Source organism: Accipiter gentilis, chromosome 26, assembly GCF_929443795.1.
Source record: "Accipiter gentilis chromosome 26, bAccGen1.1, whole genome shotgun sequence".
NCBI classification, from domain to species: Eukaryota; Metazoa; Chordata; class Aves; order Accipitriformes; family Accipitridae; genus Astur; species Astur gentilis.
Genome location: NC_064905.1, coordinates 20054698 through 20081248, shown reverse-complemented (window position 1 = coordinate 20081248; position 26551 = coordinate 20054698). Strand labels below are relative to the sequence as shown.

General features: G+C 41.1%; 2 protein-coding genes across 2 annotated transcripts; both read right to left on the bottom strand.

The window, feature by feature from the left end:
* Positions 1-1533: 1533 nt before the first annotated feature.
* C26H5orf15 (chromosome 26 C5orf15 homolog) lies at positions 1534-8711 on the bottom strand. Its single transcript, XM_049829641.1, has 3 exons — positions 8569-8711; positions 4887-5509; positions 1534-3126 (listed from the first exon to the last, which is right to left on the bottom strand). Exons 1-3 carry the CDS (start codon positions 8666-8668, stop codon positions 2995-2997), a joined length of 855 nt encoding a protein of 284 aa, XP_049685598.1. The 5' UTR covers positions 8669-8711; the 3' UTR covers positions 1534-2994.
* Positions 8712-9900: 1189 nt separating this feature from the next.
* On the bottom strand, positions 9901-26282 carry VDAC1 (voltage dependent anion channel 1). Its single transcript, XM_049829507.1, has 9 exons — positions 26241-26282; positions 19502-19571; positions 18873-18922; positions 18022-18174; positions 17879-17931; positions 15442-15669; positions 12214-12364; positions 11688-11745; positions 9901-10856 (listed from the first exon to the last, which is right to left on the bottom strand). The coding sequence occupies exons 2-9, from the start codon at positions 19566-19568 to the stop codon at positions 10765-10767; spliced, it is 852 nt and encodes a 283-aa protein (XP_049685464.1). The 5' UTR covers positions 19569-19571; positions 26241-26282; the 3' UTR covers positions 9901-10764.
* Positions 26283-26551: the final 269 nt, after the last annotated feature.

The following is a 26551-nucleotide window of genomic DNA, read 5'->3' as shown; positions in this document are numbered from 1 at the left end:
GCAAGCCATGATTTCATGACCTCAGGTATCAGATACCTAACTCAAAAGATTTCAGTACTGATACGACTATCAAGAGCAAAACACTCGAGATACGATTTTCTCCTCTAAGGTAACCTCATGCAAGAGCATGTTCAGAAAAGACAGCTAAATGGACATTTCAGAAGAGAATTTATTAGCATTTGCAGTACAGCCAAAGCAAGTTGCAGTCCATTAGGCCTAAATACTCTTAGGTGCACCTAACAAATACTAAATCTGTGGGACAAGTATTGCCACAACACAGCTAAACATAGGAGCATTTTAAAATGGGATGACTGCAAAACAAACTGCAAAGCAGCAGGTTTAGTAACTGAGCTGATGTTAGGCCTTTGACAGTTTTCCCTAAAAATCTCTCAAAAATCAATCTTGCTACTAGCTGCGTGCATTCCTCCTCCAGCAAAAGTTATTGGGTTTTAAAAAAGTTGGTTTGTTGGAAGGAACAGCTCAAAAGCTGGAAAGCTAATAAATTTCTCTGCCTACAGACAGTCTTTTCACAAGGACAAACAATCTGAGGGAGAGGGCAAGAAAACGCAAGATTTTTCCACCAATATATTAACATATAGTCTTAAAGAGGACATTGTTATTTGTTCAGAAAGCCTGGAAGAAAAACATTTAGATTGGTTTGACTCTGCCAGCTGAACTATGCTTCAAGGGCTTTGGAAGATGTTCAAGATGAAATAAGGTAACACATCCATGAATGCCAGAAATCAACAAAATTTGCCTTATTTCTACTAATTTAGGTCAATGTTAATTTCCTACATTATTTTAAACAGTATTCTAGCTATTATAGCCAGTCAGGTGGCTCAAAATGTAGAATTTGCCTTGATGGCCTAATTCACTGGATGTGTTTAAGAGAAAATGACATTTGAAATGACACTTTTCATGTGGTACCACTGTACTTCTGTGCAGTCAGGCACTTCAGTATCTCATACGGTGTCCTGTGTAAGGCCTGGGGTACTGAGCCAAAATGAAAACACAAGTGTTCCACAAAGTGTGAACATACTATTCTCTCCTGTCAAAATCACTACACCTTATGAATGTTATTTAAGGAGAAAGCTACTCAACTTCTTGGGTGCAAAAACATTAGCGTCCTTCTTTCCAATTCCGATATTTAAACACCCTAAAGGAGTTCTGCAAAGTAACCTTTCCCTTTGGATCTTGACCACAGCAATGTTATGTTTTAATGTGCGTACATTCAGATGAGAGTTTCAAGTATCTTCCACGAGAATTACTAATTATACAACTAAAGTAAAAAACTACTTCTTAAAGAATTTATTAATTCCTACAGCTTAAAAGATTTCATTTAAGCCTTGCTATCTACCCTACAAACTATTTAACAGATGCATAAAACAAAACTCCATGCAACCCCTACACAGAGCGAATTTAATCAGTAACAGAAGAGATGGTTTTGAACTGGTTGTCCAATCCCAGGCCTAAGGAAGCTCTTTATCGTAAGGTACTGTATAAAAGCAGTGAAAGTTAAGAAAAAACACAAGCTTATTATCGTCATTTATTTTAAAAACCTTATTCAAAATATTAAGTGATACAAGTCCAAATATGATAAAAATTACTGCAAGAAAAGAGTTTTGGGATATTTTGTTTGTGCTTTACTTCTTATGGTTATGAAAAGAATGCATTTAACAGTAGGATTTAGAACTTTTAGCACTTCATTCGTAAGATAGTATCATGCCTTCAGACTCCCTATGCCGACAGCTGTAAAGTTGATTTTTTCAAAATGTTATGTAACTACTTGAATACCAAGTCATTAATTATGGGGTTCTGATCCACCATTATTTACATATTTATCAGTTTGAAAACTAAATCACAAACAGAATGTACAGAAAACTAAGATTTTATATTTTACAACTCATGAGAACATAAATAATGGAAGTACAAAAGACAAGGTAAAAAAAACCAAAAAACAAAAAACCTAGTGTACCAGTAATTTGATTTACACTAATGCATAAATGTTTGTCAAAAATTAGAGTGCACTGTCCACAGACTGGTAGCCCCACACACCATTACTTTCATCTGCCTGTTACCTGGGTCAGAACAACAACAAAATAAATTATTCTTACATTTTCAGGCCTCTCCCATTTATAGTATAATAAACCACATAACTGTTTCCCAACTGTCTTAAACTTCAACAGAAAGCTTTGATGTATTGAAAGCCTCTCAAGAATCTATATTTCAGTAAGATTATTCAACAAGGCTTATTTTCCATTCAGTAATTACAAAGATAATGAAATAGTCATAAATACCATCAGAGAAAAAAAAGGACAGTCAAGAAGCTGCATACCTTCACAAAGATCTTGAACATTTTAAGGAAATATATGGTATATAACTTCTGAAATAAAATGGGCTATACGTAATTATTTTTAAATCACTTACTGCATGAACCCATACGGAAATTATGAAGTTGCCACGTTAGCTATTCTGCCTAAAATAGGATCAAATTATGCAACAAGAAAACAGAACACAAAAAAAAAACCAAGATGAAAGATTTGTAGCATTAGGATTTAAGCATAGAAAAAAGTAATTATATTTTAAGTTTGCAATATAGTGGGATTTATGAGCCATAAAAGTGATTAGCAAAGAGATCGTTAATTTGATTTAGTGATGCCAAAGTCATTAATTTATTAGACCTAAAATATTTTATGCTTATTTTTTGTGTTACCACTATTAAGACTGCTCCAGACAGAAGGGATGATGCTTAATGAATGGAAAGAGCACAAATTATTAAACGCTGTATCTTTATAGTTGATATAAAACCTGACCAAAGTAGCAAACAGATGTATCATGCCCTTGATCTTCCATGAGATTTAATCTCAAAAACATCCAGGTCAAAGAGAATACATCTCATTTCAGTACAAGCAGCGTATTTCAAATACCTGAATATCATTACATGACTAGGCAGGCAAAGAGTAATAAGTTCAACAAACGCAAATCACAGTGCTTTCAAAATACATAGTCATTAGTTATTTTCAGGGAAGGCATCGCTTCATTAACATTTTGATCTAAACGATGATATTCTACTGTCCTAGAACACAGGCCATCCCTCCATCTTCGGCTCTGGACCAATAAGAAGATCTGAAAGAAAAAGCAGCCAACTTAAGTAATGCTATGGAGAGACATTTTGGTTTTGATAGACAGCTTAACAGTTCTATTGATATCACAGTTCTACCCCTTGATCCTGGCAATGGCATTACTGTTGCTATAAAACACTACACTAGTAGTCAGCCATTTCCATACTGTCCTTGCCATCAAGTCACTTCCTGGCACAACTCAGTTGCAGTTTGGCAAAAACACGGCATTCAACACATAACTCTTCTAGTAAAGATATGTGCATAGCTTCACATAGCATATACAGGCTATTAAACTATCCCCAGATGGTGACATTTGTTCATTTATTCATCTTACCTATTCTGGCATTTCACCCTTGTTAAAAATAATTGTATTACTGGTGCTTAAACAAAGGCAACAGAAGCAGCAATGGTGTAACTTGATAAAATGTTTCTGCACTACAGCTCAGTGCCTCCTTCAGCAATATCAGCAGAGCAGTTAAAGAGGCTATATGATAAATCAAAGCACTCAAGTAATCAGATTTTTAAATGTCTATTATCTTCACCCTATTTCGCCTTGCTTCTTACTGACATCCTCTAAGAATCCACTGTACCAGACAGGGCAACTATACTGGCAAAAGGGGAAATGGGATGCTGTAAGGGGGCACAGGGAAAGAAAAAGGAGAACCTAAACCAACTTGACTGTTGTCTCACACGAATACATGCCACTACCTATGTACTTAAAAGTACTACTGTATTTTCTGTTCCCAAAATTATTTCTAAGTGCTAAAAAGTAGTATCAACAGCTAGCTTTTCAAATGACACTACAAGCATTACTTTACCTATGTAGCAAAGACAACGCATTTTTTTATCACTTATTTGAACTTCCCTCAAAAGTTAAATTTTCAAATGTAAGAGTCTTCAACAATTTCCCCTATAAAGATTTGGCAAACCATATTCCAGATATGCCATTGCACTGTAAAGCAGAACTTTTGGGGGTTTTTTAGCTGCGTTCTTTTCAGAGTCCCCCAAGCTGACCAAATCAGTGTTCTCTACAAGGATAAACACTAGATTTTCCTCATATCCAAAAACTAACCTATGATTTAATTGCAAATTTGTGCATGCATCTCTACTGGGTCTGGCTGGGCTGGTGTTAATTTTCTATGCTAGCAGTACATTTGAAATAACACTCATCAGGCTACTTTTGAGATGCAGAGAATTAGTTTGCACTGAAGAAATAGTTACCTGAAAACTTGAGCTTCTCTGTGTAAAACCAGAAAGAGAGTTAAACACTTCCTAAAAGTTTGCAGTTAAGCCCTCAGAATATCTATGATACAAAGGCCACCTTAAAGTGAATACTTATTACAAGGACTGTCAGTTATAACAAGAACATTCCCACACCGTTTGGGATTAAACCTTCCTTAATTTGCTGTTTATAACCCTGCAGAGAAACAAAATTAGTTAATGAATCACCTTCACTCAATTTGGCTCAGGTCTCATTTATAGAACTCAAGCTGTACACTGCCATTGCCCATTACTGAACTGATTGATTACTGATGTTATCAATTAACTGATTTTCTAATCTAAAATGTTTGACTTGAGTTCATTTTCATTGTGCAGACAAAAATGACAGTAACGATCTGCATATTAGCATCACAGCAAGACAAGTGGTCAAAGATTTCATTCTCCAAAAAAGCTAAGTTTCTCTTATCAAAAAAGTGTGCAAAGCAATGCAACTTCATTTTAAATACTAAAGCTGTTTCTCTCAACCTTTCACAGCACACCTACCTTCCTCTTATTGTGATAGGTGACATATACAACAGCTACTAAGAAGGCAACTACAACCAGATGAAAAAAGAAATGGCTGTCTTCTTCTTCTTCCAACCCTGTGACAGAAACATCTTTTATCTTCTCATCAAGGGTCTTGATCTCCTCATTGTAATTACTAATGGTGTCAGAGTCATCATCTTCTGGTATCTCTAGGAGGTCTGGGTTGTATCTGGAATTCGATGTCACTTCATAAGGACCATAGTCATCTCCATCTGATTCCATCGTTTCTTTTATGATGGGTGGTGAACTATTTAGTGTGTCTTTCAAATCTGTTAGAAGATCCTCTTCCTCAATTTTAGTATCTTCAGAAGCATCAACATCCATTTGAGATACTGGACTAGCAGTCACCGCACGAGAGAGAACATATGGCGGAGAATCACCTTTTGCTGTAGATGGTTTTACTGCAGTCACCGAATTGATTTTAGCTGTTGTTGGGAACGCCTCTTTTTTTGTTGGGCTTGCATCTTTTTTTGTCGGGGTTATACTCTGCAAGCTGTCTGTCAAATTTTGGGATCTACTTAGTGTTTCATTCTCACTTTTAGATGAAATATTCTTCTGAAGCATCTCCACTTTCACAGACTCTGAGAAAAGGATGAGAAACAGTCAAGGTTAAGCACAAGGCACTAACTTCTCTTGTGAAACTTCAGCTATAAAGGAAAATTATTGCAAGGCATTTACTTTATAGACAAGAAGTCATATGATGAACAGGGCATATTTCACTCTGCAAACTTTTCAGAATTCATATGCAGAAATACACACTCCTGTACTTTGGCAACTTCAAGAGAAGTCTTGAGTGGGACAGGAATTAAAGCCAGGAAACACATGCTTTCCAGATTAGTATGCCAAAGCGTCCCTGAAAAATTTAGCATGTGTATTTTCCAGACTTAGAACTTCAGAGACATGTCCTCCCTCCCTCTGTGGATTTATGATGTCTTGTAGAATCATATAGGATTAGTATTTTCCCCATCATCAAATTCTTTCTCCCACATAATTTGCTGAGGTCTACAGAGGAAGAAGTTCTCAGTAAAGCTTATCCTGCAGTTAAAAGTTTTTAATCTTTCACCACTGCATATTTTACCAACAAAAAGAGAGAACATGCTGCGATACCTACTTTAGTCAGGACACAAGTTCCTAGCATCTCTTCCCAGGCACTTATTTTTATTAGATTTGCAGACACAGAAAAAGATTTCCAACCTTATGTTAACTCAAATGAAACTAGCAAACCACAGCTTAAAAAACAAAGCTGAAGGACAGACAATCTGACTGCATATGCTCCTGCAGGAAAGCCTTTTGTCGGCAGCAAATTATTATAATGAAGTAAGCCAGCAACAGCACCACGTAACAGTGCACCCTTAGGCAAATTCATAATCTCTCCAATGCTAGGATGGCTTTGCAGAACTACATAAAAGACAAGCTAGGCATTAAAACCACATGCAGGGCCCATCATCCCTTTTCTCAATCCAATGGAAGGTAAAAAAAAGATGCAGAGGGAGTTCATAAACAGCCAATGGGATTTTAATCCTAAAAAAAAAATAGAAAAGAGCAAACTCCTAATGTTTACAGCATGTCACTTCCAGATTCAAATCAGGAGGCACCTTAAAAATGAAGAACACATTTTAGACTTTCTGTACACATCATAATTTAAATAGTGGAACAATACTTGCCTTGTATTTTGGCATGCCAAACTACTTTTTAGTTTTTTTATTTTTAAAAAGTAACAATACTTTCATTAAGCACTCCCAAGGACCTCCCTGGTTCACTGGAAAGTTACAGATTCTAGAAATGAGCATTCAACCAACTGCTTGTGTCAAATTACTTGTAAGTAAAATATTATACAGGGGAGACTGAATCATGTTATTCATGAAATGTGTATTTACAGAGGATCAGTTACACATACTTCTTGTTTACGTGGTACACTTTCCCAGTATGAATTACTCTTTAACTGTAAAACAGAGAAGACTCAACTAATCCCACATGAACTAGACGTTATGGTGCCTCTCTGCTGAAGTTCAAAGCCAACTACTTTACATTTAAACACTTACTGTTGCTGAAGAAACTACTAGTCTGAATTATCGTATCAACATTAACTTGTTCAGTTCTTGTACAGGACAAGTTTAGGGAATTCCTATCTCCCCTCAGGAGTCAAGCCAGCTAATTACATACATGGAGATAAATATGATGAAAGGCAGCTGCAAGACAGTTTCATATTTATAGCTAGTTGGCACGTTATGAGGGAGGCAGGTAGACCTTACCGCTACCCTCACCAAACAGACAAAAAGTACAGCTAAATTGTTTGAAATATAAACAAGCATGTTTTTCCTACAGAACTACACTGCATGTATCCTTACACTTCAAAATATTCTTAAACTCATTTTAACATGAAAGTTTTAGAAGGATATATGCTTAAACACAAGGGACTCCCACCAGCTACTGCTGCAGCTTCGGACTGAGAAAGAATAATTTCCTATTATTCCTAAAAGAAGTTATTTTTTGTTTTAATAGGAGTGGCAAGTTCAGCAGCTACACCACAATTATTTATGACATCTACCCAAAACTATCTGGCATTATAAATGGTGGTTGCACTGTTTACAGTTACACAACACTGTCAGGTGATACTAGACACAGTGTGTGGACTCCAGAAATGCCTCAGCTTGAGAAATAGATATTAATGTCCAATCACAGTGACAGAACTAGCAACACAGTCCTCTTAGTAAACACTGTACATAAAAACATCTGACAGGGTCAAAATTCACTTCCAGGAAAACTTACTTTTTAGAAAGCAAGTTGTTCCATGATTTTGAAGTTAGAAACTCTTGGTTTCCTACAGGTTTCTGTCCCACATCCTGAACCCTTTCCTTCATTACTGCCTACCCACTAGACCAGGTGAGGGGCACCACAAGTAGAGCTGGTTTGGATATACTGACTTGACAAGCAAGAAAAGAACTGCCTGCTCAAAACAGCCCCTTTCATTTCCTTCAATAATTCCCTTTCTCTTCACTGCCCAACCAAGAGTGCATCTAAAACAAAGAGGAATTCACTGCACTTGAAATAGGTATTTCTTATTAGCATTTGCTTGCAGTTGGTTTGTAGGTTGAAGGCAAGTGGTAGAAAGAAAATGGACATAACTTAGGAGTCAACTTGCAGAATAACATAAAACTTATTTTCGCGGGGGGGGGGGGGGGGGGGGGGGGCTAAAAACAGGCACCTAACTAGAATAACTAGAACAAAATATTAAGTCGGATGAGCAAAGCAGTCAGCTAAACCGATCTTCGTAGCAATAAAACAAGGTCAACACCCGCCGAGGCAGCAGCACTTGACAGGCCCACGTTCTCCCCCGGCGCTCACTCTCTCAGAAAGACGAAGAGAAAACCCGACCGAGGCCGGTTCCCGGGGCCGAGGCCGGTTCCCGGGCCCGGCCGCCCCCCCCCCCGTCTCGCCTCACCAGCAGCCCCCGCGGGCAGGGCGGCCTACCGGCGTGCGAGGGCGGCAGAGGAGCCCCGCCGGCGGCCCCGGAGACCTTTAGGCCCAAAAAGCGCTGAAGACGAGTCCGGTGTAAGACCGGCGGGGCGGCCGCGCAAGCGCCCACAGCCGCCCGCCTCACCCACCCACCGGGGCCCATCCCGTCCTCCGCCGTACTCACCGGACTCGTCCTGGTCGCGGATCGCCAGGGCCCACCCGCAGAGCAGCAAGAGGCAGAGAGCGCGGCCCGCCGGGACGCCCCTCTCGCCGGCGGCCGCCATCTTCCCGGGCACCCTCCACAGACGTGGCGATGGCACCGCCCCCCCACCCACCCCGGGCGCCGCCGGGGAAGTGGCCGCGCATGCGCCTGGGAGGGAAGGCGGGTGGGCGCCGCGCAGGGGCTGAGGGGAGCGCGGCGGGGCACGGGGCTGCCCGCGGCTGCGCCCAGGGGGTCCGGTAGCCGAGGGAGCTGGTGGCGCCTGAGGGAGTGGGCTGGGCAGGCGGGGAGCGGCGAGGTGGAAGCGTGTCCAGCCCTCCCCTGACAGAAAACAGGGGGTTTCCTTCTCCTTCCTTCAGTCGGAGGTTGATGTTAGGGGTTGGAGCCTCCCCACAAAGCCCCTGCCCTGGGAAACCGCTCACCAGCGTCCGCATATGTGTGTGGGGCGGTTTTGGCAGAATTAAGGTAGGTTTATGGAAGAATGTTTTCCCGTTCTCACCGCAAGTGAGGCATTCCTGAGAGAAGCCTTGAAGCTGATCGCGAGAGAAAAAAATTTCCAAAACACACATGCCTCAAGCATGAGAAAAGCAAGAGCAAGGAGCCCAAAGGCTTATGGGGACGCTGAGAGAACACAGGACGTGCACAGCATACAGGAACGTAAATTAGTTTTGAGCGTTTGCCATGGTACTGCGAGCTGGCTGCGTGTGGTTTGTTTCAGTCGGTGAAGTCTGGAAGAGGAACGCTTCTCCCAGGCGTGTTACGTTAAATATTTGAGACAAGGCATGCTAGGAAGGACCCTGGAATAGCTCGTGATAAGAGGGAAGACAGCCGGCATTGCACAATTTGCGGGCTGTTGCTGAGGCGGATCTGCAGTCTCACGATGTCGTAACGCCGTTGCCTCATCGGGCACATGCTCTTGCCATCTGCACTCCACCCACGTCGATGGCTTATGTGTGAAAAAAATACAAAGTCTTAATGAAAAGCCACTGAAGTTTATCCCAACTGATAACTGTTCATTGCTCACACCTGTTTGTTCATAGAAAGGTAATTCAACTTTGTGAATTCTGCAATGAAAGAGAAACAAGTCACACGATCTTGTTTTCTCCATGACCTAAACACGTGCATATGTGCAGTTGCCAGAGCTTAGCGAGCACTAAGAACAGCCATGTCTGCAACTTAAATCTACTAAGTATTTTTTGTTTGTGTGGCACAAAATATGCGCTGAGATGTTGGCAGTCTGCTGCTGGAATTAATATGGAATGGTTATCACACTTAATATAAAGACAAAGTAAAAGGTGACATTTCAATATTTTATTCAAGTTGGGTTTGGGTTTTTTATCCATTTTTAGTAGTGTCAAGTACAGCATTTTGGGGTCTAGTTCCACACAAAATGGAAGACTCTCTAAAAATGTACCCATTTAGTTGCTAAAAAAAAGTGGTAATAAAACAAAAGTCCATTTTAAATTTAGTGATGCAACTATGTGATTGCAGTTACAAAGACTCTTCCCTGATTATGGCCCTGTCTTACAAGCTTTCCAGTCAGTGCAAGGGAAAGGAACCACAACACAGGACAGGTAGTATTGGCTGAGTCACATCAAACCTCCTCTGCAACGGACTTACACAAGGTGGGCAACCTAAACCATTCTGGAGACAGCTGTAGGTGTAAGATAACCAAATCAGATAAACCATTCATGAAATACCTATCTAAATAAAAATTTTTAAAAATCCCTTTTTCAGACAAGTTTGCACATTCCATCGTGAATTGAAACCTTAAGTGTCAGAATATTTTGCTTGCAGAATTAACAGTACAATATAGTGGTCTGCAATTCTTAACGTCTCAAGTTTTTATACCACATCAATATATTCCTTGTGCAGTCAACACGTTAGTAAAGGTAATCAATACCTTCCTATCGTGGCAGCTGACAGATGTGATGGGCAATAACATTAAAAAAAAAAAAGCCTGGAATTAGGAATTTTTTTTTATGCTTTTGTCTCCATTTCTGTAACAACATCATTTTTAAAGCTTAGCTGTCTTTAACCAGGACTAGCAGGACTGATACTTAGCAATACTTGCATCCCAGACATAAAACATTGAAAGGTACACTATATTCTGAAGGTAGCTATGCTGTATTTTCAAATTAGTGATTGTAGAATCACTCCTTATGCTTCAAATTCCAATCCTAGACCAAGTTTGTGACCACCTGCATTGACATTCTTGCCATCCAACAAAGCTGACAATGTCAGTTTGATACCTGCAAAATAGAGAAAAGTGAGAGAAGAGACCAACTGTTAAAACTTGGAATGAGGTTTACGTTCAGTGCGTCTGTGTTACTGCTTTAATTTATTGGGCATCTAGGTTAACGTAATTTGGCAGCTAGCCTTGTAAGGACTGGGCATTTTAAAACAATTTGCAGATAAGAAATCTTTCTGAATTATGAAAGTTACAATAAACCACAGTGATAGATTTCTGCTTTTTATCACTCCAAGTAATTAAAGCTCTGAGTCAGTTCACTGCTGCTGGTCTACTGATTAATCTAATTTTAGAGTCCAGTATTATGAAAAATTGGGACCTTGATACATACCCACCTTTCTAAACCACTTTAAAATCTAGGTGTGAAAAGGCCCTAGCCCTGTCTACTGTAATATCTCATGTCAATCTGCTTGGTATTCTGGCAGCAGATTTATGAGACTACATTAAAACCAATTTCACAGCAGTAAGATTGTCCTCTTCCTGGACCAGGGGACTTTGAGAAAGTTGCATTTTCAAGCAAAATAAACTCGGTAATAGGAAGCCTCTGAAAGTACTGAAAATGCATTTACTTGTCTGTGAAACACCTAATTGTAGTTGTATTTTGTGTCAACATAAGAGTATCTGACTGGTCAGTGGATGGCGGTCTCTAATAATTCTGCTTCCAATAGACATCCAAAATTAACAGAGCAGTCCCTGGAAAAGTTCATCACTGGCTTGCCAAGCAGAACAGCAGTCTTACAAAACCAATCACATTTTGTCACAAAAAGCCCTCAGATATTTCAAGATTAAAATATCACTTTATTGATTCTGAATTCCTTCTGCATAGACTTACCTGGCTTTAAAGTCTGAGTGTATCCTAATCCGATCAGACTGGAGTTGTTCACTTTAGCCTTAAAAGAAAAAAATACCATATGTAAATAATTCAGTATCTTTCTTCAAAGTCCTTCCTGCTTGAAAATTAAGTAATACCTTTTTAGCAGGTAAAGGATTTCATGTTTTAAATCACAAAATAACCTAGAGTTAATTTTGCTGTAACTTAAATCCCAAATCTCAACAAATCTACAGTCACTATAGAAAATAATGTTTTTATTAACATAGTTTTTAACTTTTTCAAGACTGACACAAAAAAAATTCTCAGAATAGCGCCCAATAATATGATAAAACATTCTGTGTCACTTCAAGGAAAATCCAATAGTTCTCCTCTCATGCTGCCAAACCCAAGACAAATAGATATATGTGCCAACTATACAGCATAGGACTGCATCAAAACTGTACTTCACTGATGTAAAGGTTGCTTCACATTTCCATTACGACAGCCTATTTTCAAATGCTTATAAATGTACATGCATAGCACTCACAGAAAAAGAGGCATCTGGGTCAATCTGATACTTGGCTGCTATTCCAAAGCGAGTGTTGCTATTACCGGCTGTCCAAGCAAGATTCACAGCAGTTTCCAGTTTATCATTCACCTTCTGGTAAATGGAGCCACCAAATTCCGTTCCATCATTCCTGGAAGGAATGCATTAGTCTAGTTTTAAACTGCACCCCAAAACAGTCATCTTTTTTTTCCAGTAAGACCTATATTTGTAGAACATTGACTTACACCTCATTTAACATCCCTATAACAACAAAGATAGAGACATTAGGCCAGACTGGTTCTGAAATCGTTTTTAAATGCTTAAATTCATTGACAATTACTATATTTCAACAAACAACTTAGGAAATGGGAAAAAAAAGCCATAACAATCTATCAATCAGAAATAGACTAATGATGACAACTTCCAATTTTCCCTTCCCTCTAGATGGGAGTCTTTGTAGTAAAGAGATTTATTCTTCTCTGCGTATCTCTGAAATAATTATTGTCTCAGGCCTATGACTCCCTAGTGCCCTGAAAGGGCTGTGCCCCAATCACTGAGCCTGAGCAGTCATCCTAACACTGCCTTGTCAGCGTGCTTTTACCAGTAGACACAGATGAACTGTATCAGAAGTGAAGATGCCAATTTAATATCCAAGCCTATCAGCTTTTGCAAGTGAATACCATTTGCAATAGTCCTTACGGTACATCTGTACATAGATGTCTCTCCACTAGAAATTGAAATGAAACTAATTTTACTTTGCAGAGCACTGGACAACAACTGAAGGATGACAGTCTTCTACAACCACTACCGAGTAGCACTACTTCCAATTACTACTGACACCAGTGTCACACAGGGAATAAAGCGTGGTAAATAAAATGCAAAACATTAGAGCATGCAGATCATAAAAACAAGAGCAAAAGACTTCTAAAAGCCTTGCACTCCTTGTAAACTAGTGAGCGTCTGAATTTCCATTTTCGCTCATTTTCTTAAGAGGATACAAGCGTATTGCACAAAATGGGCGTTAAACCACAGGAAAACCTCTGAAAATAAAACACTTATAATTATTTCTAAACTATGAAATAATCTGGTTCCAATTATTAGAGTATACCAAACCTCTAGTGATTAAAAGGGGGGAAATCTCTTCACTTTTACCCCCTTGGCCTGATGTTCCTGCTCATAACAATTGCACAAACAATTGTAGTGATATGCCTATTTAAAGGTTCAAGCAATAGCAGCAGCCTTTTAAATTGTTAGAGCAATTCTTCCAGAAAAACACTACAATACTTACTTCAGATAAGACTGAAGCTCACATATAACTGCATGTGCTTGGCTCTCAAGAAAAGGAGGGATTAAAAAGGACTGAGGAGAGCTGGTTATACAGGCAGATTTTGTGCAAGGTTCCCACACAGCTCTGTCTTGACCTGCAACATTAGGGGGGGGGCGGTCTGAGCTATGCTTAAAAAACGAGGAAAGTCATATTTAAAACTAGAAATTATCCAGCCCTACCTCCTTTAGTTATTATTAAAAAATAATAATAATTAAAAAGTCAACCCTCCTTTTAAGTCTAACGGAAATAATAACACTTTTCAGATACAGATAAAAAAACCCACATTATCCCCCTATGAAAATGAATATACTAAGGCACCATTAAGGAAAGTAACTTGCTAAAGTCCCCAAGCTGGTCTGTGAAACACCAGAAACAAAAGACGATGCTTCAAGCCCCACCTAGTTAAATTATCAGCTCTGCCACAGCGTCCCATGTGAAACACTGAACTGTCTAGATATTACAACCGAGCAGGCTAGTGATGGGAGTTACACACACAACCGTTTCTGGGACTATATAAAAATTCTGACACGTTTCAAAGCTGAAACACATCAAATACCTAAATAATCTATTAATATCAGCAAATCAGTTTTCTATTCATATCACACATTTATGGTTTTGCCTGTCAATTGGTAGGGTATGAATATTAAATAAACAAACTAGGCGTCCTCCTGAAGCTGATTTATCATCCACATACAGTAACAGCAACCTAAGAAATAGACAATTAGGAATCCAAGAAACAGTACAGTAAGATCTGAGCCCCTTCTGCTCTTATAAAGTTATCTTCTGCTGTTGCTTTAATTAAGAGTAATAATAATTACAGCATTTTATAGCAAAAAACAGTAATACAATGTTTTGAACTGCTACAGTATGACAATGTTGAAAGTCATTGTGCTTGAAGGAGTAACTCCTATCTACTGAGCGGAGGGGGACCCCGCATATTGCTTTGATTAAAGTTTTCTGCCCACATTTTTGTGCTTTGGCAATCCTTCAAACATACTGTCTGGGCTGTGAAGTTCAATTGTTCTGTAAGGCAGTGTGAGCTTCCTAAACCAGATCTCTGCAACACAGCATGAAACAGAACAGAAAGCCTTTGAAGAAGCAGCTCCAGGAAGGCAGAACAGTTGTTCAGCCCCCAAAATGGGAACAGCCTGCAATAGCTCTGCTACATGCAAAATATCCAATTACCCAAGGGAATGCAAAAGGGGAGGTGGGGGGAATGGATTAGGATTGCCTAATCTTAAAAAAATGTCTTCCCCAAAGGCATAAATTGCTTTTTTAAGAGGAACAGGAGACAGAGAAATTAAGGTCTTCATGGAATTTGGTCCTGGTTTCCCACTATTCAAGCATTCAGAAAGGACAAATGCTTGCATGAAGAGATTATTAGGAGATATACTGTTAAAACAAACTTTTGCACCATATCCCTTTCAGTACTAAAACAAACCCAGTCCATATCTCCACCCATTTGTTCCCTTTTGCCTGTTCTTGTTCATCCTCTGATTAACTCTTTCACCTACAGATCAAACCACCATTTTGCTTGATTTTGACGTGCAAAAGGAAGACATTGCTTTTATTTCAACTTTCACAAAGAGTATTTTTATAACCCACTTGTTTTATTATTCTGCTAATAGATTCTAATAATCCGTATCTGTTAGAAAGATAGACACTGGATGCTTGGGTGCTCAGTGAGTTTCAGTTCCTTCCATCATGCACTCCCTCACCCACATAATTCAAAGAAAAGTTAATGCAGCTAAAAAAATGCAGTTTGCCATCTTAAACGAAGAAGTAATTTCAACTATACCGTTCCCTCTTTCACCACTTCTGAAACTCTGTCCCTTTCATTGCTCTAGTAAGCAGCAAAATCCTTTCAAATTCCTTTTGAATGCCCGTCTGCCAATACTTACACATTAGTATGAAGCTGGAATTCATCAGTCTTGTAGCCAACAGCAAAGTTGCTCTGGGTTACTCTAGACTTCGTTGTCTCAAAAGTCATTTGGTAACCTGCCAGCCACCCCTCGTAGCCAACCACCAGGGCTCCACGTATTGAAGGACCAGCAATATCAAAATCCATGTCGCAGCCAATGTTGATGTGTTCCCTTTTGTACCCTGTCTTAACTTTAGCGCTCTTCTTCCTAAAGAGAAAAGAAAGAATCTCGTACCTTTGAAAAGGTACGCTCATAGGTAGCAATTCAATCAAATCAGTTACTTTAACTCAGCTCAATAGTTCTTGAAGACAAAGTATACATACCTGGAGAGCCACATGGTATGTCACCTTCTTACCTTTCACATCTGCAAAACCCTAATTCAGCTACAATGAATTATTTGCAATCAAGCAATAAAATGCGGTGTGGCACCCCAATAAGCACTTCTGGGCTGTGTTCTGAAAAGCGGCAGCACAATAAGCCAGACAGGAGGTGACAAAACCAAATCCTCATCCAACTAATCTGATGTTTTTGGAAGTTTGGTAGATGCAAGGAAGGAATGGAAAATGTAGCAGTTTACAGGTTTGCCACAGAAAGTCAATAGTAGTTGGCCTGTCTCAAACAAACAATTTTTAGACAATCCTAGTGAACTGGGTAATTTCATTTACTGTGACAGACGTCAAGAAATCACTACTTTGTCTCCAGCTTCCTGAGGGAAAGTCTCTGCTGCTAAGGAAGTAGGTTGCTTCAGTGGCTCTGACACCTTGTTTTCTCCTTTGGATGCTTTATGAAGTTTAATGGTTACAGCCATTAGAAAGGCTGCCAGGTAACACAGAAATAAACTTTCTCGAGTCACTTGTTTATTTTTATATTACTGGCCAGAGCAGTGTTTTCTCATGTGTCCTTAGGTTGCCTTACATCAAGGGTGCCGACCCTCACAAGGCACGAGAGTTACATCTAATATATTCAGCTACTCTTACTTAAGATTTTTTTCTTCTCTTTTTACCTTACAAGAGTTTTCTGTCTTTGACTAAATCTTTTACTGATATCTTTCTGGAAAAGTCAGGCTAATTTGAAATTTCAAATCAACCTTTCACTTCAGCTAGCAAAAACATTCTCCAAGAACTGTTTCAATGCTGTATCAGACCCACATAGAGATTGCTCTCTTTATTATTATGATTATTTCAGACTCAGGAATTTCTTGTGTTTTGCAAAATCAGAAATAAAGAGCAGGAGTGCCAAAAGCACTCAGCATTAGTTCATCTGCAACTTCTGTAAAAGTCAGTGGTACCTCTCCCACCAATGTCAACAGGACAGGCTAACACGGAGCACTCCTAAAAATGACTTTCCCTGTTGAAAGAGTCATCATAGCCAGTAAGTAAGGGGGAGAAGGTGCCTTACATTCAGACATGATGCATCCATGTCAACCTAAACCAGGTCACACCAGGATTGAATCTCACTCCATTTATTCAAGTTATAATAGTCCTCCCACACAATAGTTATAACTCAGATACTATAGCGTCTGAGGTGCCTAAGAAATAGCTACAGAGCTGTAACTTGTCTTCTCGTACAGGTTTTTTCTTCTTTATTTAAGATTCCTACCAGCTAAGAAATAATTATCAACAAACACTAGAGATTATTCTGGTTAACAAATACAAAAATATCTACTTAATGCAGAATTGGGAATGGACTGGAAACAGTTTACAATGCAAGACACAATCTAGAAGACAGGGTGAAACCTCCACTGGGACTGTAACCCCGGCAGCCTGCAGTGCAGCGTACTGCTCTGGGAAGCTAATGTGCAGAATATTTTGACTCACTGGCAGTGCTGCTTACAAAAAGATAATCAGGGGAAAAAAATAAACCAACATCTAGACCTACAGCTGCTGCTTAATCCCTCTGGCCCACATAAAACGTGGCATCCAATCGCTGTGTCAGAAATACTCATCCACCAACAAGGCATGCTGTGGCCAGCAAGAATTCAGATGATAAATTCAGCTTGGGAGAAGAGCCCAATTACTGTGTTGACCTATTAGAGCCGTGGCCAACTGGCTCCTGGAGCTTGTTAAGCTTCGCATTACAGCTGACTTGTTTAGGGCTTTTATTCAGACAGTAGCTCATCCTCTGACATGGCCAGAAATACACAACAGGAGTGCAAACAAAACCTTTTCTTCCCACCCCAATTCTGACTATAATTTTCAAGTTACTGTATTTAAAAGTGTGCTTGCTGTAGCTTAGGATTAAAAAGGGATTGTTAATACTAAGATTTAAATCAGATGTACATGACTTCATCACACACAGGCTGATTATTAACTGTCTTGATATCTTCAGACAGAAGGAGTAAAGAAGCAAGACAGTATTCTGGAAAACTAAAATAAAAAATGCCTTTTTTTGACACTCAAGCTTACTCACTTCTTACCCAGTGTTAGGAGAGAAGGAGGAGTCAAAGGTCAGCTTCAGGCCACGTGCAAGCTGAACAGAAAAGAATTTCACTGGTTGGATTCATAATTAGAGATTGTCATAAGTTAATTTTTAAATTGCATCTTTTGAGCCAAAAATTACCTGATCTTCAAGAGTAATCTCAGTGCCTAGTGTGTTGTCAGTGTTCCACTTTTCCGTGAACATCAATCCATATTCCACCCATTTGTATTTTGTTTCCAAACTACCACTAACTTTGCTTGTTTCTGAGTTTGCTGAACCTGAGCTTGTAAATTCCTAAAAGGAAAAAAAAAAAATTTATATCTACATTATATATATATATATATATATATATATATATATATTTGCATGCAGGTAAATATTTATACTTGTAGAAGATATTAGTCGTTATAATTTGGGATATTATTCAATACTGCAGACTTCTCAGAAGATTTAAGAACATGTTTGCTAGTCATTAATACCAACACACCCTGGCACCACAAAAAATTTCACTGTCAGGGAGAAAAAACATTGCATGCTAAGGGAATGGGAATTGGACAGGACTGTGGATAACTCGTACCAGCAGCATAACACAGAATAAGGTGCTAGTCTGTACAAGGTGCATCTGTGAATCAGCATGCAATGCAGCGCATTCAGAAACCAACATATTTCTGCTCGTTCAATCCGGGAAGGCAGAAGGGAAGCACTGACACTTCCTCCGAGCGCAGGCCGTGGCGATGGCCTCAAAAAGCAACACAATTTTCACACTAAGCAATTAGCATGGCTGCAAGGGAGCCCTTCACTGTATCTTCTACTCTAATTTGTGCACAGTCTCGTATATTATACAAAAATTATAAATGCAGAGTAACTTGCAAGGTTATAATATATCTGAAAAATGATAAGGGGAGGGTAAGGGATTCTACTTTTAAAAAGAAATATAGAGTAAACACAAGAACACTGCAATGTTTTGGATTTCAATATCTTTCCAAACTCACCAGTCCATTTTCAGATTTTGTTTTCAAATCAAGTTTTATTAAGCCAAAACCTAGAAGATGAGTAAAAAGTATGAGTTATATATATGTTAATTTGAAAAACATTTCTGATTTATTTTGTAAAACTCCCTTCTAAATCACCTGTGAACTATTAAAAAAGTAAACCCAAGGGTACAGTTATCAAACCATGTGTTTTTATGAAGCAGATTATGCAGCGCGTACTCACTTCAGATAGCACTCGACTGATTGATTAATCCTACTGACCTCAGCAACAGAATCAGGACCAAATTAGGTAATAATGTCTTTATTCATAGTGAGCAGCAGCATTTTGTTCATAAGCAAACTACTGGCATCAATGATCCTATTCATGATACAAGGAAACAGTCAAAATACAACCCACAATTTTCTTTCAAAACAAACAACAGTCCTACAGGCAACAGAAGGAATTTTGTCAAAAGAAAAGTTACCCTCCCTTTCTAGACAGCAAGAGCAATGTGAAGCTATGATGGAAAATTCTCTGGATTCTAATGGAAATTATTGGAATATTTATCAGAAAAAAAAGTAATAAAATCCCAACAGTTTCAGGAATCAGGTAGGCAGCAAAAGACCAAATTTATTTTGGCTTTATTTACCATATCCCTTGGTGAAAACGTCTCTGGCGGATTTACCCAGATCAGCATAAGCAGGTGGAACAGCCATTTTCTGGAAAAAAAACAACAACAAACAAAAAAAAAAAAAAAAAAAGGAAATTACAGTGTTCAGAAACTTATTTCATTCATTTACGCAACAAGAAACTTAAGCCCATTTCAGCCAGTTTTATTTTCTATCCACCACCTATCAATTAAATACAGCCTGAAGAAAGTAGCTATGGCAAATAGAGTGATTTGATTTTGCTCATTAGCCAGCAGAAGCAATTACCATGCATTTGCCACCGAGGATGAGAAACAGGTTGCAGAACAAATATATATTAAAAAATATATTAAATATATATTCAAATAATATATATTAAAAAAAAGATAAACTGTCTATGCCTTTCCAAAGACTTCACTGTTGTTGTCTTATCAGTATAACTGCATGAATGAACAACCTCTTTTTTTTAAAACCATTTCTTGGAAACATTTTTCCTGTTACTTGCAACAGATCTATGCATTCTGATGCAAAGCATTAGGGCCCCAAGTCTTAGGGCCCCAAGTCATCCACTCAGGAAATCTAACTAGGACAAGCATCTAGCATCAGGAGCATCTCTCTCCTCCTAATTCAGAGCAGCATACGGATAGCACATTAGCAAAATCGACAAATGGTCATTTTTCTGCTTCAGTTTTCTTTGACTTTGGTACTGCTGTTAATGGGTTAAGATGTCTCCTTAGACATTGACCTTTAAGTGTTTTTCTGTTCATCAACTGGGAAAAAAATCAGCTTGCTGAGAAAAATTAAGACTGAAGGGATGCTACACTGAGAAGTCGGGCAGTCAGGAGCGTAGGCACAAGCCCACTTCAGCAGCCAAATGCTGCCTAGAGAGCTCTCTGCAAAGGCTGGAGCGAGGCACCAGCCCAATGCCGTGGACACTGCAGCGGCAGCTTTCTCCATCACGTTTTGTTCGGTAAGGATGCCCATGTCGCCATGTAGGTCCTCACTTTCCCACCTTCAGCAGGCCCTGACCATTCTTAGTTCAGTGGCCTCCTGCAAGAGATGTGAATGCATCCCATTTTCTCTGCCACTGAGAAAACTGTCGCATCACATATGGAGGAGGAAATAGGATCCTGAGAGGAATAAAGCAACCAAATCTACTTTCTTATCCAAGTACAGTAATTTGTTCTAGGGGAGCAAAGTCAAACAATCTGAAATGGTGTACACCTTCTGTCTTTACAGACAAGATTTTGTAATTTTAAAAAAGCAAAGGAGATAAATCATACTTATAAATCTGGTCCTCTCGATACCAGATGTTGCAATAAAACTCCATATTCCCAAACTTTCCGCTTATACAAAAGCAATAAGCAGTTTATTACACAAGCATGCAAGTGTTTAAAAAAAAATTGCCTGCCAATCCTTACTCCAGACTATTCGACGTTAGCAGAAAAGTATTCCTTTAAACCACAAACAAAACAGCTAGCTCTGAACATGAGGGGTGCTGTTAATAGGCTTTCTGGCTGTAGACTTGGATGCAGGTCTCTGGGCAAGCACACCACCCCACAAATATCAGATAGGGAGTTTCAGCAGTCACTCAACGCCTCAAGCACTCCATCCAGCAAGTTGTTGCCTGTTAAAGCAGGATATTGCTATTGCATAAATGAAGAATCCCTATCCTAGAGGGAACAAAACAGATCTGGTAGCTAAATAAAAGCAAAGTCTTCTCAGAACATAAATAAAGTAGGATACAAGGGCGCATACTATGCTGTAGCTTCAGTTGCAGAGACTACCTGGATGCATGTCATCTCTTTCCAGTTATAGTTCAGTAATGGGACGCAGCCCCAGATACATAAGCAGCTAAACAGTTAAATTTTAAAAAAGGAAAAAGAAAAAAAATCCATATTCCAAAGCACTTTTAGCGGCTTATATGAGACCTAAATGTCTCTCTCCATTTTTTTGTGCAAACGTGAAAGCAGGGCTTTAATGTTTATATACAAAACCAGCCTTTAAAAAAGAAAAAAGAAAAAAACCCACCATATGCACACAAAAAAAAACCCAAACCAAGCATTAACAGATTTCTTTAAGTAATTCCTCTGCTCCTTATTAAAGTCACTAGAAGCAGAGTACAATGCCCTGCTTGGAGATCATACCTTAAGGTCAGAGCTAAGGCAGCACTCAGGAGAGGGGTGGCAGGATTCACTAAGGGCTGTACGTGTTCAGAAAGTGCTTCTTCCCTGCCAGAGCAACCCAGTCTCATGAGAACCCTCTGATGGGTATTTCCATTTAGCATCATCAAAAATTAAAAATGTTAAAAATCCTACACTTGAAAATCAAATAAAGCATTGCTTTGGAAGATAATGCACTGCTCTGCCAGCTGCACTTTGGAATCTACCAAATATATTTTACCAACAGTCCCTTTGAGTCACTCCATAAAACCAAAATATTTTCTTGAAAACTGAATGCTGTGTGCTTTTGGTTTGGATTTTGTAGGTTATGTTTTTCCCTCCTCCAAGCCATGAAGCCAAGTTTTGCTCCCACTGATGTTTGTGTATTTCTCCACTGGATGTGGTCAGGCTCCTCGTGCGGATGAGCTGTGACAGGCTGCTCCACTGCTGCAGTCTGGGCTGTGGCTACAGGACAGTGGGAGACGTCGAGATCCCCACTTAGGCAATTACTATAATTAAGGGACAATATTGAAAGCCAAATCCCTGCCGGTCGTAAGGCAAATCATGTAACGCACCCAGAGCAAGGTGTTTAAAATTGCTGAGCGTGAAAAACACTACGAGCTAGGTACGTGGTAGTTAACCGTGCTGTTGTCAGCAAGAACAAAAATAATTATTTCTGTTTGCACTGACTAATCGGAAGCCTCTTGTTTAACAGATGGAAAACAAAACTGATTACATCCTGTGTGAGTGCAGGTTGTAAGACAAGCATGCTTAACAGGGATTCAAACTCTTAAAGGATCAAGGAATGGCCATGGCCAAGTGCCCTTGCTTTTCACCAGTGGGATTCCAGCACATTAACTCAGATTAGGTTAGGGCTGAAATGAATTCATTGCTTTTATCTGTGTCCAACCGTGCAAATAGCTCAGAGTGACTGTGCACCTCAACTCCTGCACAAAGCAGGCCAAGTAGAATACATATAATGTGTTCTAAGTAGGAAAATATTTTTTCTTGAGTAGGAAATACCGTAGCACGAGTCCTGACTAAAGAAAATCTGAACTGAGGAGTTAGCTCCAAGAGCTGCTATGAGGACCACCGCCACGAGCGCCTGATTTATAACTGCCACGGGGAGAAAATAGGAAGCTTCCTCTGGAGCTGCAGGACCCAAGAGCCAGCCCTAGTGAAGATTTCATTAAAGACGAAGCACTTCCAGCAGGCCAAATCTGTGTATTTTCCAGTGTCACAGATGGCAAAGTTTTCATCCTACGATGCAGTTCTGGGCAATTAAATCAAAATCAGCCCAATAGGCAGCAAACCCCCGGGGTACCCTTGGCAAATGTAAGGACTGGCTGCAACCAAAGGAAAACTCATCTCTGCTTGATAACTCTCTTATGTGCTTCAGTTAAAGCTGCCCCACAGACTTAGCAACTTTATGATATTTACCTGAGGGGGAAAAGCAATCTAAAAATTTAAGATAAGAATAAAATTAATTATAAGAATAAAATTCCCATGAAGACAATGGGAATCTATCAGATTCAAGGCTAAGAAAATAAAAAGGTTGGATTTAACCTTACTCTAGCCACATTTTCCCCTCATAAATTTGAACTCTTGTACCATTTCTTGATGGTAACAGTAGTTCTGAACATTTCAGGTCCCCGTCTCCACAAGCGGTACCCCTGAAAAGATAGTAAGTGCAGAGCTGATGCGTAACAGCTGCCAGGGACACGTCCCACCTGCGTTGCGAGCTGAGAGGGACAGACAGCATTGGGTTATGAGACCAGGTACAGTCTGTCCACATGAGGAAAAAAGCGCACTAGGGTCTCTTGCCTCAAGATCAAAAAAAAACTTGATTTATTTCTCGTTTATCTCCATCATTAAAGGAAAAATTATTCCTTGGTATGAAGCAACTTCTAAGCGCCTTTCTGGACCCCCAGCCTGTGCAGTGTCATTTCCCAACCAGCACACGTTGTATCAATAAATAAGCCACGAACGACGGTGCTTTTGCTCTCAGGCAGAACAGGGCCCAGCTCTCTCCGCACGCCACAGCAGGCTGGCCGGAGTCACCAGCTCCGCACAGCACCGGTGTCCCTGTCCCACCATCCAACATCCTGGGCTGCCAGGTGAGCACGGTGCTGGCTCCACAGTTTGGGTTTTATGATCCAGATCCCAAATCCGTTCAAGTCATGACTACGGTCTGCTTTGAATCAAGTTCAGAAGCCTAATTGTGCAGAGGTTTAAAAATACGCTTAACTGTAAACACATGAGTAGTCCCACTGAGGTCAAACATCAAGTTCGGCACATTCAAAAGTCTTTTGAGAAGCCAGTATAAGCACGTGATTTGTAAATACTCTGCATTATGGGACACAATACTTAACAACACTTTTTGCCCCAACTTGCTACTGTGCCGACGTTGTATAATCCATGCACCATTATGACTCAAAATTTAAGACTCAGGAGTCCACAGTTTCTTTCATGCAGGTATTAGTAAACCCATGCAGCGTCCCTCTGACACTCGTAGGATCACAGCCTTCCTACCGCAGCTTTGCTTTTGAACTACATACATGATGGAGCAGATTTAGGTTTCAGAGATTGGTTTATGCGGTATCTCTGTAGCCCAATAAACACAGGAGAATAGAGGAGATAAACCCCTGAAAAGCAAATGTAAATATTATTATTTAGTCTATACTAATATTTATGGAATTAAAGAAAGAAAGAGCCTGCTCTTAATTGTATGGGTATAAACGAAGAACGACAACGTTGTACGGCAACCCCTTATTAAACTATCACATAGAAGTAACAATTAAACAAAGTTGGGGATATTGCAGCCTGCCGTAGCTACTGTAGTTACTAAAACCGCAAGGGAAGAACAAAGAACCACATACCTTATACGTTAAATTAGACATTCAGGTTAACTATCTGTTCCTTTCAAACACCTGCAGAGGAGGAGACGAGCAGCGCTGCTGTCCCACCCCGTGCCACCAGCACGGCGCAGGGGCAAGGCTGGCGCACGCCCCGGCAAAGCGCTCAAGAAGGCACACGTCCCTCGCTCCCGGCCCCGTTGCGGGAACACCCAGCGCCAGATCAATGGGGATGACTAACGAAAAGGGCATTTTGTCTTCCAGCGTCATTTGACAGCTTGCTCTCCTCGCACAGAAGACGAGCATCCACCGCAGCGGAGCTCGGGCTACAGAGCCGGTGGATGGGGCTTTCTCTACCTGCAGAAGATGCCAAAGCCAGGAGGGCCTGCGCTGTGCTCCCCGACTGCATCCCGCAGGGAGCCGGGGCTGGGGACATCGCTCCTGCTGCTATGGCAACCGACAGCGGCATCCCACGCACCATCACACACCCCCACACCCCCCGAAACGTGGGCAGGAAGAAAAGGTACAGACCGTGGATCAGCGTAAACCTTCAATGGAGAGTGCTGGGAGGAGGGATTGTTCTAGGATGTCTTTTCAATAGTGCAAAAGCCCTTTTGTGAAGGAATTCTGACAAAATTTCAGAGCTGAAACACCATGAGACAGGTGATTATTCAACCATCCACTGCACCGAACCAAACAAACTGCAACCCGCTTCTGATCCTCACTAGACGGCCTGAGAAACGAGATGGGATCTGTTTCAGCGGGTATCGCTATAAATATTCCCCAGAGACACAACCCTGCGTCGGTCAGTAAGGATGAGTCAGCTCCGCTTCGTTTTCAGAAAATTTTGTTACTTTTTTTTTTTTTTTTTTTTAACAAATGCCCAAAGACTGAATGAGTCTTTCACCCTCCAGCAAGAGTTGTTCCCAGTGAGGGCTGTGACGAGGCAGAATGGAGGCAATCGCACCGCTGCTGCTGCAGCTGCACGTCGCTCCCTGCTTGGTTCGGGAGGGGAAAACCGAGTCCTCCAGATTTTTAAACTGACATTATTCCTCCCCAGAGTAAAGAGCTGGTTTTTGAGAATTAGCAGAATAAAAATGAAACAAAAATCAGCTTGACTGCATGGGGTGGGGTTTGGGTTTTTGGTGCACATCAGGATGAATTTGCCAACCCGCAAAAAAGATGCCAGGGGCGTGGACGACCGAGGTGGAAGGGACGTCAGCGTTACAACGGTGCTAAATCCGGGCAGGTGCGGCCACCCACGACCTTTGCTCCCCCGGGAACGTGCAAAACGATCCCCGCTTGCGGAAGCCAAGAAACCTTCACCCACCCACCTCCGTGGCCGAACGGCCTTTAAATCCCCATCACGGGACCAGCGTCCGGACGGACCCGCGCTCGACCTCCCCGGGGAACAGCCGAGGGCATCGCACGAAGACGGGCGCATGTCGGCACCCGCTACCCCCCGCCTTCTTGCCTTGCCGCCCTCCGTCACCCCCAAAAACAGGCCCTAATTTCATAACACTCGGCATTACATAAGAAAACAGTTATTCCCCTGCTCTAATTAAAAAAAAAAACAACCTCCCGGGTTGCTACCGATATCCCCCCAGCTCCCACCCATCACCCGTAACCGGCTGCCGCAAATTTTCCCCCTCCCGGGGCTCGGAGGGAGCGACCCAGGGATGATCCCCGGGACCCCCGGGGGGGACCCCAGCTCCCGGTCCTACCTGGCCCGGCAGCGGCAGCAGCCGCCTGCGTCCCGCTTTCCCCCCACCCTCGGCCTCTTCCTCCTCCTCCTCCTCCTCCAGCAGCGGCTGCCCCTGCCCGGCGCCTCCCCGGGCTCTGCGGCGGCGGCGGCGGCTGCGTGACGGCGGGCGGGGACGGGACGGAACGGGACGGAACGGGCGGGAGGGGGCGGGCGGCGGGGCGGGACTTGCCGCCGTACCGGGAACCCGCTCCATGGGAAACGAAGGGGATCCAGCTGCCGGGTACCGCTCTCCGGGAACGGTACCGGCACCGGGAGATGCTCCCCCGAGAG

Bases quoted from the DNA above. Each gene is read 5' to 3' on its own strand.
- C26H5orf15 (XM_049829641.1), bottom strand. From the start codon at position 8,668: ATGGCGGCCGCCGGCGAGAGGGGCGTCCCGGCGGGCCGCGCTCTCTGC. The intron at 5,510-8,568 runs GTGAGTACGGCG...TCCTTTTCTCAG, and splicing joins CCGCGACCAGGACGAGTCCG to AGTCTGTGAAAGTGGAGATG. The intron at 3,127-4,886 runs GTAGGTGTGCTG...TTTTTCTTTCAG, and splicing joins CCTATCACAATAAGAGGAAG to ATCTTCTTATTGGTCCAGAG.
- VDAC1 (XM_049829507.1), bottom strand. From the start codon at position 19,568: ATGGCTGTTCCACCTGCTTATGCTGATCTGGGTAAATCCGCCAGAGAC. The intron at 12,365-15,441 runs GTAAGTATTGGC...CATTCCTTCCAG, and splicing joins TTCCAGCTTCATACTAATGT to GAATGATGGAACGGAATTTG. The intron at 10,857-11,687 runs GTAAGTCTATGC...TCTATTTTGCAG, and splicing joins CACTCAGACTTTAAAGCCAG to GTATCAAACTGACATTGTCA.